The sequence below is a fragment of the Staurois parvus genome, unplaced genomic scaffold, assembly GCF_062004578.1.
Source record: "Staurois parvus isolate SC_StPar_1 unplaced genomic scaffold, SC_StPar_1.0 ptg000373l, whole genome shotgun sequence".
Lineage (NCBI taxonomy): Eukaryota > Metazoa > Chordata > Amphibia > Anura > Ranidae > Staurois > Staurois parvus.
The window spans coordinates 193,744-213,675 of NW_028318169.1; the positions used below are offsets into that span (position 1 = coordinate 193,744).

Sequence of the window (19,932 nt, forward strand, 5' to 3'; positions counted from 1 at the left end):
GGTGTGCATGCCTCTATATATGTCCTGGTTCTTCCCCCAGGAGGTCCCAGCTTTGCCCTGCCCTGTCTTGCCTTCCTCTGATCCTCTTAGAGCCAAGCCTTGTCGGTCTGAGCTACTGTTGGCATAGTATCTCCTTTTTTTCTGAACCCCTGAAGAAGCCAATCTGGCGAAACGCGTCGGATTATACATCATTCCACTATCCTGGACCTCTGCCATACTGATAATCTTTTGATTATGGTTCGGTACTGTTAATATCTGGATAGTGGGCTATGGGACTCACTAGGCTGAAGGGCTCACTCTTTCATTTTGACTCTATGGGAGAACATGTATGTTTTATATGTTGATATATGTAATAAACTATTTTTTAAGAAAACCAATATATTAGAATTATCTTCATCCTGAGGGTATTTAAGCACCTCTAAAGTCCTTCACTCTTCTGTTTTTCAATTATAAGACCCTGAGTTATAGACTGGTACCACCAGGTGTTTGGATCCCTGGGTGTCCCCCTAGAATCATACCCCCACTCGTTGAACCTCTGTTTCTTTGCTCGTGTCCTTCGGTGATGGACCTCTTCTGCCCCATGGAGAAGCCTAACCAGTTTCCTCATTTTGAATTCTGGAGAAGAGCAACATTTTTGTTTGTGGGTCATTCTTGTGCCTATGACAACAGAGGCTCGGCTACGAAAAAAAAATTGTTTGTGTCCCCATTGGTGGGATTTCCCATTGCTTCCTGTTGTGACAGGAAATAGGAGGAAGCTACCCTGAAAGGGACACAGGTGACAAGAATATGACATTGGCTCTAACCCTTCCCCCGGGTCCAAAACAAAATAAAAAGTTTGCATACTGCAACAAAACCTCAAGTTGCGGAGGGTCCCAGCTGTTGTGGGGACAGGTAGGTCTTGATAACGTATTTATTTATATAGTGCCAACAATTTCTACAGCTCTGCACATCCATATCAGTTCTTGCCTTCATGGAGTTTGCAATCTAAGGTCTCACGTACACACACCAAGTCCAATTTAGACAAGAACCAATTATCCTACCAGCAGGTCTTTGAAGTACCCGGAGGTAAACCATTTCAGCATAGGGGGAACATGCAGACAAGGCCGGTCACGGGGCCTCTTCTTGAATTCCTTCTTAAAGTTCTAGCTGCCCGGACTGGAACATTACACAGCCAGTGGGGTGTCTTTAGGAACATATTGAAGCTAGAGGTTCTGTTTGATAGCCAGGCACAGGGGCGGACTGACAACTCTTGGGGCCCCCAGGCAATAGGGGATCATGGGGCCCCTGTGTCCTTGGCCAAACTCAAAAAAGCCTATGAAAAAGGTACAAGAGGCATCTCATGGGGCTCCTTACTGACCCCGGGCCCTCGGGTAGTGCCCTAGTTTCCAAATAGTCAGTCCGCCCCTGGCCAGGCACCTGGCCTTTTCAGAAGCTGAGGTCAGCCATCAATCTCTCTCTTCTCATTAGGTGCCCCTCATGTAAAACACAACCTTTGATTGGCGGTGAACCTGACTGGTGACAGGCTCAGGGTAAAAAGGTGTCAGGTTTTTATCTCCCCCCCTGTTAGTCCAGGCGCCGCCATCAAACAATATTTAGACTGAAAACAATGAAAACACAGCTGTGATCTTCGGCTCTGCCGTGTTTGAGGTTGGCAAAACATTCGAAGCATTCCTCGTTCCTCTAGAAGCCTTCAAAGAAACACCTATTCTCCAGCCTTGTGAGGACACGGTCGGACGGAGGGTGGTAAAAACTTCTCAATAATTCCAAATACATAAGGAGAGGTTAACTATTTAATGTTACTCTTAATGGGTGACTGGGGGGGGGTGCGTTAGAGTGTAAGCTCCTTGGAGCAGCGTTTTGGCTGAATTTGTAGAAATACGTGGATATGCTTGTAAACAGTTGGATTATATATTTCTCAGTGGTCACCATGCAAAAAAAAAAACGTACACCCTTTGACTCCCATTCTCGACAGGAGAAAAATATATTTGAAATACTACAATTTTGGCCATATTCAATATATTTCAATATATACTGTACATATATACACACACACAGATATATACACACTTTGTTGAAATGCGTTCTTACAAAATACATGAGAAATATTTTTATAAATGCACTTCAAATATACTGTAAGCCTTTAAAAATACAAATCTATATTTTTGGAATGCATTTGCAAATATATGTAAAAAAATATGTTAAACAGATTTTTTTTTTATATGTTAAAAAAAATATGAAGAATATTTTTCAAAATATATATTTTTTAAAATATATTCTTCAGATTCTTTTTTAATATATCAAAAAGCCATTTTAACATATCTATATTTTTGGAATGCATTTACAAATATATGTAAAAAATATATGTTAAAATGGCTTTTTGATATATTAAAAAAGAATCTGAAGAATATATTTAAAAAAATATATATTTTTAAAAATATTCTTCATATTTTTTTTAACATATAAAAAAAAAATCTGTTTTAACATATTTTTTTTACATATATTTGCAAATGCATTCCAAAAATATAGATTTGTATTTTTAAAGATATGGTATATTTGAAAATGTATTTTTAAAAATGTTTTTCATATATGTTGTAATAAAAACGCATTTTAAAATATGGTGTATATATATATATATATATATATATATATATATATATATATAATTATTGAAATATAATTAATATGGCCAAAATTGTAGTATTTAAATACATGTCAGTATATTTGGGAAGAATATTTTTAAAATATATTTCAAATATATTTTTCTTCCATGTGGGTAGGGATACCAGGGCCCCAAGTGGAAGTGAAAGGGTGTTGGTTTTTTGGTGAAGGATTTTCGCATTTGTTTTGGCTGGATTTCTCCATCCACTGACCCCCCAACCCAAATAACATGGTTCCTTACTTTGCTACAGGGCAGCGACAGCGAATACGAAGTGGACCAGAACCAGCAGAAGACCCATTCCTTCGTCAACCACTACATCAGCGACCCCACCTACTACAACTCCTGGCGGCGGCAGCAGAAGGGCATATCCCGGGCGCACGCCTTTAACTACACAGACAACGACCTGGAGGACACAGAACACTGTATCATACCCAACAGCAACAGCAGTCAGCAGGGCAGCCTGTACAGGCCCAAACCTAGTCGGACTCCAACACCTCAGCAGGCCCCGAGCCAACAAAACCCCATCTACCACCCGCCCAGCGGTCTCACCCCCACATCCCGGGCCCCCATCGCTGGATTTTCATCCTTCGTTTGATGACAAACCTTGCACCAATGTACCATTGTTTCTTCAAAATTTTAAGAAGCAGATAAATATAAATATATAATATATATAAAAAAAAAATAAAAGGTATGTGTGTGTATATATGCATATACATATATATATATGAAGGAGAAGATACAAAAAAAAAAAAAACTTTATGGAACTTGTATTGGAGACAATCAGTCGTGGATTTAGATCTTTATTTTGCTGCTTCAAATATGTATAATATTCCAAAGGTTTCTGGGTGCAAAAAAAAAAAAAGTGAGCAAAACGCGCAAGAGCTGATCTGAACCAAGAAAACTCTCCTTACCGAGGAACATGGCAGCCGCTGCCGTTGCCTCGGAACGTCTTGCCGTCTACATTGCCTATACCAAGGATTACCGTGCCTGAAGATTGAGTCTGGCCAGCAAGCGATGGAAGGCGGCCTTGCCCGAAAGACAGCTTGCCGCTATTGACGCGGCATCTCCGGAAGGGTTCCGTATGGAGTATCAGACGCTTCATGCTGGTCGGCGATCCTCATACCCATATGGTATGGGTTATTACCGCAGGGCCTGTTTTGGACTTGATATTAAGATCATTTGTTTAAGAAACTGCCTGATACCTTACCAATGTTGGGAATAATACATATATATAGGTCAGGGGGTTCAATCAGCAACAAATATTAGATGCTCTCCAGGGTTTCAAGGCTTCAAGGAACCCTCCACTTCAGAGGGTGGACCTCTATATTCAGGGCGAAAATGTGCTCCCCCTAGCAACCAACAACCCACTTCTTCCTTTCTTGCTGCTAGTTCGGGCCGAAAGGTTGGAAGACAATTGGTTACTATGGGCAGCATGGTTCTGGTGGCACCGTCCTTATTTACGGAACCCCAAAAGAGACCCATATTCGGGTCAGATTAGGGTATCACAGCATTGGAGGTGGACTTATTTATCTTAATTGTGTTTTTTCTCCATCCATTGGGAGGTAGAATAAGGACTTTTCAGTCGGTACCATCAAACATTGTATCTTTTTTTTTTTTTTTTTAGAATTTATACTCGAATTTGCTACCTTTTCTTAACCTTTTCTTGGCATCTATGAAGGTTTGGGAAAGGGAGCTCAATGGTTAGCTGGTAAAAAAAAAAAATTCTCTCCTTTGTGTTGGCCATAGCAACTGAAGAGAAGGTCGGTTTCGTTTTCCAAGCTGATCTAGAAAAATAATCAGATTTCTATGGGTAACACAGACCTTTTCCTTTTTGGTTTGGGCCTCGTGTGGTTTAACAGAAAATGGAGTAGCGTTGCATATACCTAAACAGTATTCTAGAAGAGAATGGCATATGGTGAGAGTGTGGTGGATGTGGATTGCTGAATCTATGTAGGAGATCAGTTGTGTTGGATGTGGTGACATAAGGAGAACTCCAATCAGGACGAACACCACCAATCGATATTTCCATACAAGTTTGGTAATCTCATGGTTTGAGCTTTAGAAATTATTGTATTAAATGTCGAGGGGAACCTGTAGCAATCTAAATATGGAGTCTGTTTCTGCTGCTGGCCTTCTTCTGAACATGCTGGACCTTCTCCAGTAATTTGACTCAGAAAAAAAAAAATATGCAAAGAGTAAATCCAGGAATCCTGAACTGAATGCATGTTCAAGGCAAGTTCGCCAGAGAGTAAAGACGTTTTTGGATGGCCTTGACTCTCCGGCAACTGTGATATCCAGAAGGAGAGGTCCTCAACGGCAACCGACGAAACTCCATCAGTACAGGTTCTCTTTTAGAATAAACAATGTGGAGCTATGCACAAGCTCCCGCTGTGGGATCTTCATTTGAACCCTCAAGTTGCATATGCAAGTTCAGGATTGTGAAGCTGCCCTAGATCAAAACGTAAAGGGGTGTACCTTCTCTTGCCAAAATTTAGGTGAAGACGTATCCTGACTGGAGTTCTTCCTAAAGTTATTAAAGGTTGATATCCTTTGGGATTTTTATCCCGTGTATGATATGCCTTCTACTTTTTTAATATTCTCTTTTCTGAGAGGTTTTCTTTCATGTAGGTGAAGTAGAAAAAACAACACAACACCCCCTTTTATGTGGCATGACATCATTGATCTGAATGAACAAAGACTACAAAACCTTATCCATGGCTGCAATGGGATCTGAGGGCTGTGCGCGGGACCCATTACCGTTCCCTCTTCACCATGCTCGCCAGTGACTGGTCAGATAATTCTTAGCAACATTTACGAATACCTTTGCCTGAGCAGTCCATTCCATCACTTATACCCGCACACTACATAATTATCGGTACATTTTGCTGAGCTACGTTAATACGGGTGCATTGCCAGCATAAAACCAACACTCTGAAGTTTAGAAGAGAGTGTAAAGGGGTAGAACGTTTGCAGGTTTCTGTTGTCATCTATGTCACCTTTGAGAAGATTGCCCTTCATTTCTTGTCCCTTGCTGGAAATTTAAACCCAATGGAGTCACAGAAAAAAAAAATGAACCACCATCAGATTTTTGGTGCGTCTCCCGTATTAATCTGGTGGCACAGGGACTGAAATTGTGGATTGTTCTCTATATTCAATATAGGCTAGGTAGATCTAACACTTTCCTACATTAAAATTTAGTTTTGCTTGTTGGGATTTAAGCCTGACTGTGCAGGGATTGGGTGTTTCATGAGCAGGGACAGGATGGGCATGTGTGTAATACGCTGGGAAAGTTCGAGAACAGAATCTATAGTTCATTGTGAGACGGAGGTTAAGGTGTAAGTGAGGTAGAAGATTGCGGAACCAATTGTTCCACCCAGGACATTGATCTTTTCTTCTGTTCAATGGGGTCTTTAGTACATTTTCTGCATTATCAGGAATATAATGCTACATTTTTGGATACCAGCCTAGAGCAAAGGTACCCACCAGGGGCGGACTGACAACTCATGGGGCCCCCGGGCAATAGAGGATCATGGGGCCCCTGTGTCCTTGCCCAAACTCAAAAAAACCTATGAAAAAGGTACCAGGGGCATCTCATGGGGCCCCCTACTGACCCCGGGCCCTCGGGCAGTGCCCGAGTTTCCAAATGGTCAGTCTGCCCCTGGTACCCACAACATTTACGTCATGGTCCCAATGTTACATGTACAGTTGTTTAGGGACCCACAAGTGTCAGTCGGTTAAATGGTTAATAAGCCCCCCCAAAAAGGTGTTTATCAATAGAACCCAAAAGTAGGCGATAGATTTTCCAAAAATATTGCAACCCCGAAATTTTATTTGAAGATCTCATTTGGACCTACCGGTTGCAGAATCTTTCACCATCATCACAAAGCAGGTAATTGGTGGATGCACATCAGTAAGATCGTTCCTATGATGTCATTCTCGGGGATTTAAAACACATATCAGATATATGAGGTGTGACAATTTACTTCCCAGAATGGGAAACAAAAAAAAAAAATATAGGTTTGCTTACCTGTACACTGGCGGCTGCTGTCCCCTTCAAATTACTCCCCTTGTGAAGCGACGCACTTTTCTTGACGGTTGTGCCAGCGCCGGAAACATTCCTGGAATTTGTACTCTGGAATGCTGCGCGGTGCCTTTGTCGCGGTGCGCTGGATGTCCGGAATGTCATCACACCTGTGTCCTTTCTTACGGAATTTTTTAATTTTGGAAACAGCCGAAAAAAGTCGCAGGGTGTCAAGTCAGGGAAATAAGGTGGTTGGACAAGTTTCGGAGCCAGGAACCCAAACACTTAGCATATCATGTGCAGGAGCATTGTCGTGGTGGAGAATGTGCAGGAGCATTGTCGTGGTGGAGAATGTGCAGGAGCATTGTCGTGGTGGAGAATGTGCAGGAGCATTGTCGTGGTGGAGAATCTATTTGTCAGGCCAGAGTTCCAGTCGTCCCCTCCAAACAGATTCCCGTAACCTTTTCATTTTCCATATTATCATCCGTCCTTTGCGTTTTTGCCATTATTGTGGATGTCTTCCCAGCCCCCTCCTTAAACATAGAAACAGAGAAGTGACGGCAGAAAAAGACCGAGTGGTACATCGAGTCTGCACGTTTTGTTTTTTGGATGGGGGTTGTTTTTTGTTTTGTTTTGGTAGTTTTGTTTTTATGTTTTTCTGTTTTAAACCACATCTACCATTCAAAAACACGAGATGCCTTCGTGGAATGTTCACCGTAAGCCTGCCGTAACAGCGCTAAAGTTTTACTCGCCCGTTTGCTGATTTTTTATGCAAAATTTGACGTTAATCCTCCGCTCCAAATGCCTGACACTTATTTTCCTCCAACAGCGCAACGCACATACGTGTAATTTCTTCTACTACTCCATAAAGACCGAGTCCACAGGTCCGCGACCCAGAAGAGCGCGAGTTAAAACCTGTCGGAGAATGCCGTGTGATTCACCACCAGAGTGCTACGCCGCATGCATTCCGGGAATTAAATTGTCACCCCATATACATTATAAATACAGAAAAATGGATTGTAAAAAAAAATAATAATAATAATTGTGTCTGGTTAAAGGGTCAGCCTACCAAAAACAGGTTTTGTTTTGTTTTTTGTTTGTTTTTAGATGCAGAGAGATCTTTTTTGAGTTAGGCTCCAGTCACATATATGCCTTTTGTTTTTGATGCTTTTTTGCAGGTTTTTTTTTGCGTTTTTTTAACACGCTGTTTCGACCGCATTTTGTTCAGCTCTTTTTTTTTTGTTAAAGCGAAATGTTTTTTGTTGCTGGACACAATAAAAATGCAAAAAAAAAAGCACTACCACGCATGTCAGCAGCTTCTCCACTGAACTCTATTGCAACAAAAACGCTGCTTTTTGCTTTTAAAAAAAGTCCCTTTCTAAAAACGCAGCGGCTCAAAAAAAAAGCCTCGATGCGAACGCGTTCCATAGGAAACCATGATAAATGGACTGTAGTTTCTGCAAAAAGCACTAAAAAAAAAAAAACGCATTGGTGTGAACGGAGCCTTGTCCACCCAAAGTCATTGGTGGCTGCTGGTCAAGTATTCTGACCAAATCCCTCTTATTTAAAAATGTTGCAGGAATTCAAAAAGATCCGCCTGACATGATACTTGACGTTCTTTCTGCGTTCTTTTTGCCGGTATTAAATCACGCCAACATTTTGTTTGAGCCAATATGCAAAAAAAAAGAAAAAAGAAAAAAAAAAGTATTACTGTTTCCATATCAGTTTTGCTGCTTTCCTCACGTTCCCGCCACAACTATTATATGACGTCTACAGATTATTTTTTGTTACATATTATGTATTAAAATGTTAAAAAAAAAATATATTAAAAAAAAGCTTTTTTTTTTTGTCACGAGTGCCGGAAGCAAACTTTATTTCTGTATATTCACTGCTGTGCGCAAAAAGGTGCGGGAAAATTCTGCCATGAGATGTAGAAGCCGCGTAGCTTTGGGAAAAGCCGAAAAGCCCAGCTGGTCGCACGCTGATGACTTCAACAAAACTTTATTGTTCCAAACAATAAAGGAGGGTCTTGGCGGGTCTTCTGTGTCTTTTTTTTTTTGGAACGATAACGTATTATTTATGTTGGTGGCATTGGAGTGCGGCCGGTCTCTTGGGCATTTGACACGTGGGGGAGCGGAAACGAGCTCTATTTGGCCAGCAATTGCCTCCCAGACTGGGAGTTGGAAGCTGTTCTTCCAGGTTCTGCATTTAGTTTGGGACTTTGTTGGCTTTTTAAGGATCATTTACACCACAGCACATGTGATAGCTCAAGTTACTGTAACCCTCAATATATGTTCCTTGTGTTGTTTTGCCGTAAAGAGACCCTGTCAGGTACTACACTCACCTCTCTGGCAGCGTCTGGCAGCATGCTGTGGTTCCATCCTTGGCCCCCTTCCCCCACAGCATGCTGTAGTTTCATCCTTGGCCCTCTTCCCCCACAGCATGCTGTGGTTCCATCCTTTGCCCCCTTCCCCCACAGCATGCCAAGGATGGAACCACAGCATGCTGTGGGGGGTGGCAAGGATGGAACCACAGCATGCTGTGGTTCCATCCTTGGCCCCCTTCCCCGACAGCATGCTGTGGTTCTATCCTTCGCCCCCCTACAGCATGCTGTGGTTCCATCCTTTTCCCCCCCCCACAGCATGCTGTGGTTCCATCCTTGCCCCCCCACAGCATGCTGTGGTTCCATCCTTGGCCTCCTTCCCCCACAGCATGCTGTGGTTCCATCCTTGCCCCCCCATAGCATGCTGTGGTTCCATCCTTGGCCCCCTCCCCCCACAGCATGCTGTGGTTTCATCCATCTCCCCCCTCCCCCGCAGCATGCTGTGGTTCCATCCTTGGCCCCCTTCCCCCACAGCATTCTGTGGTTCTATCCTTCGCCCCCCCCCCCCCCCAGCATGCTGTGGTTCCATCCTTCGCCCCCCTACAGCATGCTGTGGTTCCATCCTTTGCCCCCCCACAGCATGCTGTGGTTCCATCCTTGGCCTCCTTCCCCCACAGCATGCTGTGGTTCCATCCTTGCCCCCCCATAGCATGCTGTGGTTCCATCCATCTCCCCCCTCCCCCGCAGCATGCTGTGGTTCCATCCTTTGCCCCCCCCCCCCCGGTCACTCCAACCTTGTGACATAGGGGACAAAGGGAGGAACCATGGCAGCTTTAATGGCAATGCACAAAAAACACCTGCGTGTTATGGGAGGGAATGCGCCCAAAAACATCAACAAGAACTGCGGCATCAACACAAACCAATGCTGCGGGTCGTATTCATGAGTTTCTACTGCTATTGCGTGTATCAACACGACAAGCTGCCCCGTACACAGCACCTGGCAATCTTTTTGGTGCCCTCATATGAACGGCCCAGGGGAATTGTTCAATGGCAAATTGACATGTAGCCTCGTTATGTGGGTCAGAGCGGGCCCTGGGGACACTGAATTCCTTGCCTGGTCATGGGGAGCATCGGTGGAGCTTTAGGATTGCTCCTATGTCAAATAGGGAGCATCACTGGTCAAAATGGATATGTGCTCTCAAAGACCTGATCAAGGGGGAATGTTTGGCCCCAAAACAGCGTTGGATATCTTAAATCTGCCTGTACGCCTTTTGGAACCCTTATGTGGGCGGTCCAGTGGAGTTTTTCGTTGGAAAATTCACATGTAGCCTCGTTATGTAGGTCAGAACAGGCCCTGAGGACACGGTCTTCTTTGCCTGGTCACAGGGAGCATTGGTTGAGCTTGATGACTGAACCTTGGCAGATCTACCACAACATGGAGGCATTGACCTTCACTTAGGACACCAAGGAAACTAGACAAAAAGAGCACCAGTTGGTCGTCTTAAGAGTTCATCCTCATTTGTGGTTGAGAAAATTGGACATAACAAGATAGAAGGTAACCGACGCGTTTCAAGAGCCAAACATTTTATCAGGGCTTGGATGAAAAATGGAAAACTGTGTTCCTTGCCTGGTCACGGGGAGCATTGGTTGAGTTTGATGACTGAACCATGGCAGATCTAACACAACATGGAGGCCTCCACTTAGAACACGAAGGAAAATATACAAAAAGAAAAGGGAGACAGCAAAATATAAGGTAGCCAAGGCGTTTCAGGAGCCAAACAATCCCACTTGGATGCAATTATGTGGCTGGTCCAGTGCAATTTTTTTAAGGCAACTTCACATGTAGCTCTGTTATGTGGGTCAGAACCGGCCCTGAGGGCACAGTATTCCTTTCCTGGTCATGGGGAGCATTGGATGACCTTGATGACTTCTCCTATGTCAAATAGGGAGCACCACTGGTCAAAATGGATATGTACTTGCAAAGACCTGATCAAGCTCTCCCCGGACCCCGCATTCACTATATCTGCTCTCCCCGGACCCCGCATTCGCTATATCCGCTCTCCCCGGACCCCGCATTCGCTATATCCGCTCTCCCCGGACCCCGCATTCGCTATATCCGCTCTCCCCGGACCCCGCATTCGCTATATCCGCTCTCCCCGGACCCCGCATTCCCTATATCCGCTCTCCCCGGACCCCGCATTCGCTATATCCGCTCTCCCCGGACCCCGCATTCGCTATATCCGCTCTCCCCGGACCCCGCATTCACTATATCCGCTCTCCCCGGACCCCGCATTCAATATATCCGCTCTCCCCGGACCCCTCATTCGCTTTATCCGCTCTCCCCGGACCCCGCATTCGCTATATCCGCTCTCCTTGGACCCCGCATTCGCTATATCCGCTCTTCCCGGACCCCTCATTCGCTTTATCCGCTCTCCCCGGACCCCGCATTCGCTATATCCGCTCTCCCCGGACCCCGCATTCGCTATATCCGCTCTCCCCGGACCCCGCATTCACTATATCCGCTCTCCCCGGACCCCGCATTCACCATATCCGTCCTCCCCGGACCCCGCATTCACTATATCCGCTCTCCCCGGACCCCTCATTCGCTTTATCCGCTCTCCCCGGACCCCTCATTCGCTTTATCCGCTCTCCCCGGACCCCGCACTTGCTATATCCGCTCTCTCCGGCCCCCCATTCGCTATATCCGCTCTCTCCGGCCCCGCATTCGCTATATCCGCTCTCCCCTGACCCCGCATTCGCTATATCCGCTCTCACCGGACCCCGCATTCACTATATCCATCCTCCCCGGACCCCGTATTCACTATATCCGCTCTCCCCGGACCCCGCATTCACTATATCCGCATTCCCCGGACCCCGCATTCACTGTATCCGCTCTCCCCGGACCCCGCATTCACTGTATCCGCTCTCCCCGGACCCCGCATTCGCTGTATCCGCTCTCCCCGGACCCCGCATTCGCTGTATCCACTCTCCCCGGACCCCGCATTCGCTATATCCGCTCTCCCCGGACCCCGCATTCGCTATATCCGCTCTCCCCGGACCCCGCATTCACTATATCCGCTCTCCCCGGACCCCGCATTCGCTGTATCCGCTCTCCCCGGACCCCGCATTTGCTATATCCGCTCTCCCCGGACCCCGCATTTGCTATATCCGCTCTCCCCTGACCCCGCATTCGCTATATCCGCTCTCCCCGGACCCCTCATTCGCTTTATCCGCTCTCCCCGGACCCCTCATTCGCTTTATCCGCTCTCCCCGGACCCCGCATTCACTATATCCGCTCTCCCCGGACCCCTCATTCGCCTTATCCGCTCTCCCCGGACCCCTCATTCGCTTTATCCGCTCTCCCCGGACCCCTCATTCACTATATCCGCTCTCCCCGGACCCCGCACTTGCTATATCCGCTCTCTCCGGCCCCCCATTCGCTATATCCGCTCTCTCCGGACCCCGCATTCACTATATCCGCTCTCCCCGGACCCCTCATTCGCTTTATCCGCTCTCCCCGGACCCCGCATTCACTATATCCGCTCTCCCCGGACCCCGCATTCACTATATCCGCTCTCCCCGGACCCCGCATTCACTATATCCGCTCTCCCCGGACCCCGCATTCACTATATCCATCCTCCCCGGACCCCGCATTCACTATATCCGCTCTCCCCGGACCCCGCATTCACTATATCCGCTCTCCCCGGACCCCGCATTCACTATATCCGCATTCCCCGGACCCCGCATTCACTATATCCGCATTCCCCGGACCCCGCATTCACTATATCCGCTCTCCCCGGACCCCGCATTCACTATATCCGCATTCCCCGGACCCCGCATTCACTATATCCGCTCTCCCCGGACCCCGCATTCACTATATCCGCATTCCCCGGACCCCGCATTCACTATATCCGCTCTCCCCGGACCCCGCATTCACTATATCCGCTCTCCCCGGACCCCGCATTCACTATATCCACTCTCCCCGGACCCCGCATTCACTATATCCGCATTCCCCGGACCCCGCATTCACTATATCCGCTCTCCCCGGACCCCGCATTCACTATATCCGCATTCCCCGGACCCCGCATTCACTATATCCGCTCTCCCCGGACCCCGCATTTACTGTATCCGCATTCCCCGAACCCCGCATTCACTGTATCCGCTCTCCCCGGACCCCGCATTCACTGTATCCGCTCTCCCCGGACCCCGCATTCACTGTATCCGCTCTCCCCGGACCCCGCATTCACTGTATCCGCTCTCCCCGGACCCCGCATTCACTATATCCGCTCTCCCCGGACCCCGCATTCACTATATCCTCTCTCCCCGGACCCCGCATTCACTATATCCGCTCTCCCTGGACCCCGCATTCACTATATCCGCTCTCCCCGGATCCTGCATTTACTATATCCGCTCTCCCCGGACCCCGCATTCACTATATCCGCTCTCCCCGGACCCCGCATTCGCTATATCCGCTCTCCCTGGACCCCGCATTCACTATATCCGCTCTCCCCGGACCCCGCATTCACTATATCCGCTCTCCCCGGACCCCGCATTCACTATATCCTCTCTCCCCGGACCCCGAATTCACTATATCCGAAGAAGGGTCATTCACTTATTGCTGTGTCCCCATAGGGGAATTTTTTTTTCTCTTCCTGGTGGTCACCCCCCCACCAACCCCAACAGTGCTTCTACCCCCTTCACTATGCAGAGCTGAAAATAAATTTTGTCTGGGGCTCCAGTTTAACAGAATCACTGGCAATTCTCAAATAAGAGGCAAAAAAAAATGGACTCCGTGTGCGGCCAGCCCCCCCCCCCCCCCATTAAAATGTCCATCTTAGGAGAGAAGACGGCGGCTGTTCGATTCGTTTGTTGTCACCGTTCATTTTTTGCAGGTTGTGTCGTCGCTTTTCCGTCGCTGTGAATTCATCATTAAAACTGAATTTATTTTTGTTATCAAAAATGTATATTAAAAATGTTGCCAATAATATGTCCCTGTTCTGTAGAGTGTTCTGTACGTGAAGAGAGCGATGCCGGGAGTTCCATCGCAGGTTAGAGAGCGATGCCGGGAGTTCCATCGCAGGTTAGAGAGCGATGCCGGGAGTTCCATCGCAGTTTAGAGAGCGATGCCGGGAGTTCCATCGCAGTTTAGAGAGCGATGCCGGGAGTTCCATCGCAGGTTAGAGAGCGATGCCGGGAGTTCCATCGCAGGTTAGAGAGCGATGCCGGGAGTTCCATCGCAAGTTAGAGAGCGATGCCGGGAGTTCCATCGCAGGTTAGAGAGCGAGGCCGGGAGTTCCATCGCAGGTTAGGGAGCGACGCCGGGAGTTCCATCGCAGGTTAGAGAGCGACGCCGGGAGTTCCATCGCAGGTTAGAGAGCGACGCCGGGAGTTCCATCGCAGGTTAGAGAGCGATTCCGGGAGTTCCATCGCAGGTTAGAGAGCGATGCCGGGAGTTCCATCGCAGGTTAGAGAGCGATGCCGGGAGTTCCATCGCAGGTTAGAGAGCGACGCCGGGAGTTCCATCGCAGGTTAGAGAGCGACGCCGGGAGTTCCATCGCAGGTTAAAGAGCGACGCCGGGAGTTCCATCGCAGGTTAAAGAGCGACGCCGGGAGTTCCATCGCAGGTTAGAGAGCGACGCCGGGAGTTCCATCGCAGGTTAGAGAGCGACGCCGGGAGTTCCATCGCAGGTTAGAGAGCGACGCCGGGAGTTCCATCGCAGGTTAGAGAGCGACGCCGGGAGTTCCATCGCAGGTTAGAGAGCGACGCCGGGAGTTCCATCGCAGGTTAGAGAGCGACGCCGGGAGTTCCATCGCAGGTTAGAGAGCGACGCCGGGAGTTCCATCGCAGGTTAGAGAGCGACGCCGGGAGTTCCATCGCAGGTTAGAGAGCGACGTCGGGAGTTCCATCGCAGGTTAGAGAGCGACGTCGGGAGTTCCATCGCAGGTTAGAGAGCGAGGCCGGGAGTTCCATCGCAGGTTAGAGAGCGAGGCCGGGAGTTCCATCGCAGGTTCCATCGCAGGTTAGAGAGCGATGCCGGGAGTTCCATCGCAGGTTAGAGAGCGACGTCGGGAGTTCCATCGCAGGTTAGAGAGCGACGTCGGGAGTTCCATCGCAGGTTAGAGAGCGAGGCCGGGAGTTCCATCGCAGGTTAGAGAGCGAGGCCGGGAGTTCCATCGCAGGTTAGAGAGCGAGGCCGGGAGTTCCATCGCAGGTTAGAGAGCGAGGCCGGGAGTTCCATCGCAGGTTAGAGAGCGACGCCGGGAGTTCCATCGCAGGTTAGAGAGCGACGTCGGGAGTTCCATCGCAGGTTAGAGAGCGACGCCGGGAGTTCCATCGCAGGTTAGAGATCGTGCTGATGGCTGCTCAAGTCTGAACACCAAAGTGAGAGGAAAGCCGAAGGTCAATTTGCTTTTATTTTACCTCCCCCACCGTTTCCTAATCAATCATACTAATGACATTTTTAAATAAAATGTTTCGATTTTCCGTGCACACCTTATTATAAACTTGGCGAAGTCCTCACTGGGTCCATGTGGTTCTCTATGCAGTGCAAGTAGATAGTGGCTGGTGGGAGGGGCCGGAAGGGTGCTGTACACAGCTTCCTGAACACATCACAGCACCCTCTGGTGGCAGAATGGAGGGAGGAGCCGAAATGCCCGCTGTAAGTTTGGATGCAGAAACTGAACCCTAATGAAGTCAATGGGGACTGAATCTGTCACATAAAAAAATGCCCATTTACTGGGCTAATAGGCAAGGGGGGCAGAAAAAAACATAGGGGTCCCCCTAAAAAATCCATACCAGGCCCTTAATGTGAGCATTTAGGAAAAGACGCGGGGGAGGGGGAAGCGTGACCTCATAACTCCCCCCCCCTCCTGAACAATACAGTTGGGCACAAAAAGTCTCCCTCCCCTGGCAGAAATGGTGATATTTCGGCATTGATGATGAAAATCTAACTGATCCTGCCAAAAAATTGGCTTCTTTGTAAATCCTAATGAGAATAGAAATGGCCTGGATCAGAAGTCTCCGCCCCCTGGATCTGAAGTCTCCGCCCCTGGATCTGAAGTCTCCACCCCCTGGAATGTTCGGTCTTGGTACAGACACACACGGCCATTAAAAGGTTAATTTCCCACATCTGTGACTTTTTAAATTGTAATTACTGTCTGTGTATAAATAGTCGATGAGTTTGTTCGCTCTCACGTGGATGCACTGAGCAGGCTAGATCCTGAGCCATGGGGAGCAGAAAATAACTGTCAAAAGACCTGCGTAACAAGGTAATGGAACTTTATAAAGATGGAAAAGGATATAAAAAGTTATCCAAAGCCTTGAATAGGCCAGCCAGTACTCTTCAATCATTTATTAAGAAGTGGAAAATTCGGGGATCTCTTGATACCAAGCCAAGGTCGGGTAGACCAAGAAAGATTGCAATCACAACCGCCAGAAGAATTGTTCGGGATACAAAGAAAAAACCCCACCAGGTCACCTCAGAAGAAATACAGTCTGCTCTGGAAAAAGACAGTGTGGTTGTTTCAAGGAGCACAATACGACGATAGTTGAACAAAAATGAGCTGCATGGTCGAGTTGTCAGAAAGAAGCCTTTACTGCGCCAATGCCACAAAAAAGCCAAATCATGGAGGACAATACGATGATACTTCAACAAAAATAAGCTGCATGGTGGAGTTGCCAGAAAAAAGCCTTTACTGCGCCAATGACACAAAAAAGCCAAATCATGGAGGACAATATGATGATACTTGAACAAAAATGAGGTGCATGGAAGAGTTGTCAGAAAGAAGCCTTTACTGCGCCAATGCCACAAAAAAGCCAAATCATGGAGGACAATACGATGGTACTTCAACAAAAATTAGCTGCACGGTCGAGTTGCCAGAAAAAAGCCTTTACTGTGCCAACGACACAAAAAAGCCAAATCATGGAGGACAATACGATGATACTTCAACAAAAATTAGCTGCACGGTCGAGTTGCCAGAAAAAAGCCTTTACTGTGCCAACGACACAAAAAAGCCAAATCATGGAGGACAATACAATGATACTTCAACAAAAATGAGCTGCATGGTCGAGTTGCCAGAAAAAAAGCCTTTACTGCGCCAATGCCTCAATAAAGCCCAGTGAGGCGTGTCAAGGTGTTGTCAGGCTGTAACTGGGCTAATGCCACAAAAAAGCCTAGTTACAATACACCCAACAACACCTTGACATGCCTCACCAGGCTTTTTTTAGGCATTGGCGCAGCAAAGGCTTCTTTCTGGCAGCTCCACCATGCAGCTCATTTTTGTTCAAGTATGGTCATATTGTGTTCCTTAAAACAACCACACCGTCTCTTTCCAGAGCAGCCTGGATTTCTTCTCAGGTTGCCCGTGGGGGGTTTTCTTTGTATCCCCAACAATTCTTCTGGTGCTTGTGGCTGCCATCTTTCTTGGCCTACCTGACCTTGGCTTGGTATCAAAAGATCCCCGAATTTTCCAATTTTCCAAAGAAAATTCTTTCGGAATTTCAGCATAAAAAAATAACCAACTAAATGCAATGCAGGCCATACTCGAGTCGAACTCCAATCGACTTTTGTTGGCATTTCGTACCATTAGTGGGCCACGGCACCAGCCGATTTTCGTGCGCCCATCGAATTTGAGGCATGTTGGAAATTTTTTTAAAAACCAACTAATTTCTAATCAAATGATGAGAGAATCGGCCGAGAAATAAATCGAAAGAATTGAGCACAAGCTCTGACCTGGAAAGAAAAGAAAATTCCTGGCCATGAAAATTCTTTTTTTTGTAGCATCATGAGGTGAAATTTGAAAACTTGGTCGAATTTCTTTGTATCCCAAATTATTCTGCTGGTGGTTGTGGCTGCCATCTTTATTGGCCTACCTGACCTTGGCTTGGTGTCAAGAGATCCCCAAATTTTCCAAAGAAAATTAGTTCGGAATTTCAGCATAAAGAAATAACCGACAAAATGACACAAAAAAGCCAAATCATGGAGGACAATACGATACTTGAACAAAAATGAGCTGCATGGTGGAGTTACCAGAAAGAATCCTTTACTGCACCAATGCCTCAAAAAAGCCCGGAGAGGCGTGTCAAGGTGCTGTCAGGCGTATTGTAACCAGGCTTTTTTGTGGCATTAGCCCAGTTACAATACGCCCAACAACACCTTGACACGCCTCACCGGGCTTTATTGAGGCATTGGCGCATAGGCTTTTTTCTAGCAACTCGACCATGCAGCTCATTTTTGTTCAAGTATCATCTTATTGTCCTCCATGATTTGGCTTTTTTGTGGCATTGGTGCAGTAAAGGCTTCTTTCTGGCAACTGTTCCATGCAGCTCCTTTTTGTTCAAGTATCATCATATTGTCCTCCATGATTTGGCTTTTTTGTGGCATTGGCGCAGTAAAGGCTTTTTTCTAGCAACTCGACCATGCAGCTCATTTTTGTTGAAGTATCATAATTTTGTCCTCCATGATTTGGTTTTTTTGTGGCATTGGCGCAGTAAAGGTTCTTTCTGACAACTCTTCCATGCAGCTCATTTTTGTTCAAGTATCGTCGTATTCTGCTCCTTGAAACAACCACACCGTCTTTTTCCAGAGCAGCCTGGATTTCTTCTGAGGTTGCCTGTGGGGAGGTTTTCTTTGTATCCCCAACAATTCTTCTGGTGCTTGTGGCTGCCATCTTTCTTGGGCTACCTGACCTTGGCTTGGTATCAAGAGATCCCCGAATTTTCCAAAGAAAATTTGTTCGGAATTTCAGCATAACAAAATAACCAACTAAATGCAATGCAGGCCATGCATGTGCAATGAAGAATTTTTGTGTGGCCATCGAATTTGAGGCATGTTGAAAAAGTTTTGAAAAACCAACTTATTTCTAATCCACGATGAGAGAATCGGCCAAGAAATACATTTCGAAAAAGAACTGAGCATGAGCTGTGACCTGGAAAGAAAAGAAGATTCCCGGGCCACGAAAACTTGGTTGGTCATATTTCTTTCTATCCCCAACCATTCTTCTGGTGGTTGTGGCTGCCATCTTTCTTGGCCTACCTGACCTTGGCTTGGTATCAAGAGATCCCCGAACTTTCTAGAAGAATGGTTCGGGATACAAAGAAATTCGACCAAGTTTTCGGATTACAAAACTCACAAAATTTCAAATTTTCTAAAGAAAATTCCGAATTCGGCCCATGTGTGTCCTGCATACGTGTTTGGTTTGTCTCGGTCAGAAGAAAGTTGCCTTCAGTCACTAGATCATTATTTTTACGACCCGTCACAAGGAGAAGGTCCTCATGGATTGGACGCATGGCTAGATGAGGGCTTGGCTCGGCCGTGCTTGAATCCAACTTAGAGGGGTTGATTTACTAAACCTGGGGAGTGAAAAATCTGGTGCAGCTGTTCACGGGAGCCAATCAGCTTCTGACGTCAGCTTGTTCAATGAAGCTTTCATAATAAAACCTGGAAGCTGATTGGCTTCTATGTGGAGCTGCACCAGAATTTGCACCCTCCACTCCAGAGTGCCAGTGCCGTGCCATACAGGGGTTGTTTAGGGAATGCATCTGAAATGGCCATCTGAGCAGCCCACACGGACCAATCAGAACGGCCTTTTGCAGACCCACTCTGTTCTGTATGAATGAATAACATTCGACCCGGACAGAGAATAGCCTAATGACATTCGATTTTCCCCTCTCCTAATATTTTATAAATACATCCCAAAGTGTCTCCATTGCAGGGAGCAAACCAAGGCGGCTCCTCGCATCACTTTTCACTTCTTTTTTCACATATCTATATATTGTACCCCACTTCATTAGGAACATACCATAAAGCAGCCGGGGGGGTGGTAAAATAATTCTAAGTGACTTTTTTTTTCCTTTTATGACATCACGTTGGGTTACAAAATGTGAGAAACTTTCTTTTTATAATAAAAAGTGTCGAAGATAAACCGGCA

At 46.9% G+C, this 19,932-nt stretch overlaps 1 protein-coding gene across 2 annotated transcripts in view; it reads left to right on the forward strand.

The window, feature by feature from the left end:
• Nucleotides 1-8,532, forward strand: part of SDK2 (sidekick cell adhesion molecule 2) — a 186,203-nt gene extending 177,671 nt beyond the window's left edge. For both annotated transcript variants that reach the window (XM_089685363.1, XM_089685365.1), the window contains one exon: nt 2,910-8,532. In XM_089685363.1, coding sequence (XP_089541489.1) covers nt 2,910-3,254 — 345 coding nt within the window. In that variant the 3' untranslated portion in view covers nt 3,255-8,532. The remainder of the gene's footprint in view (nt 1-2,909) is intronic.
• The last annotated feature ends 11,400 nt before the right edge of the window (nt 8,533-19,932 follow it).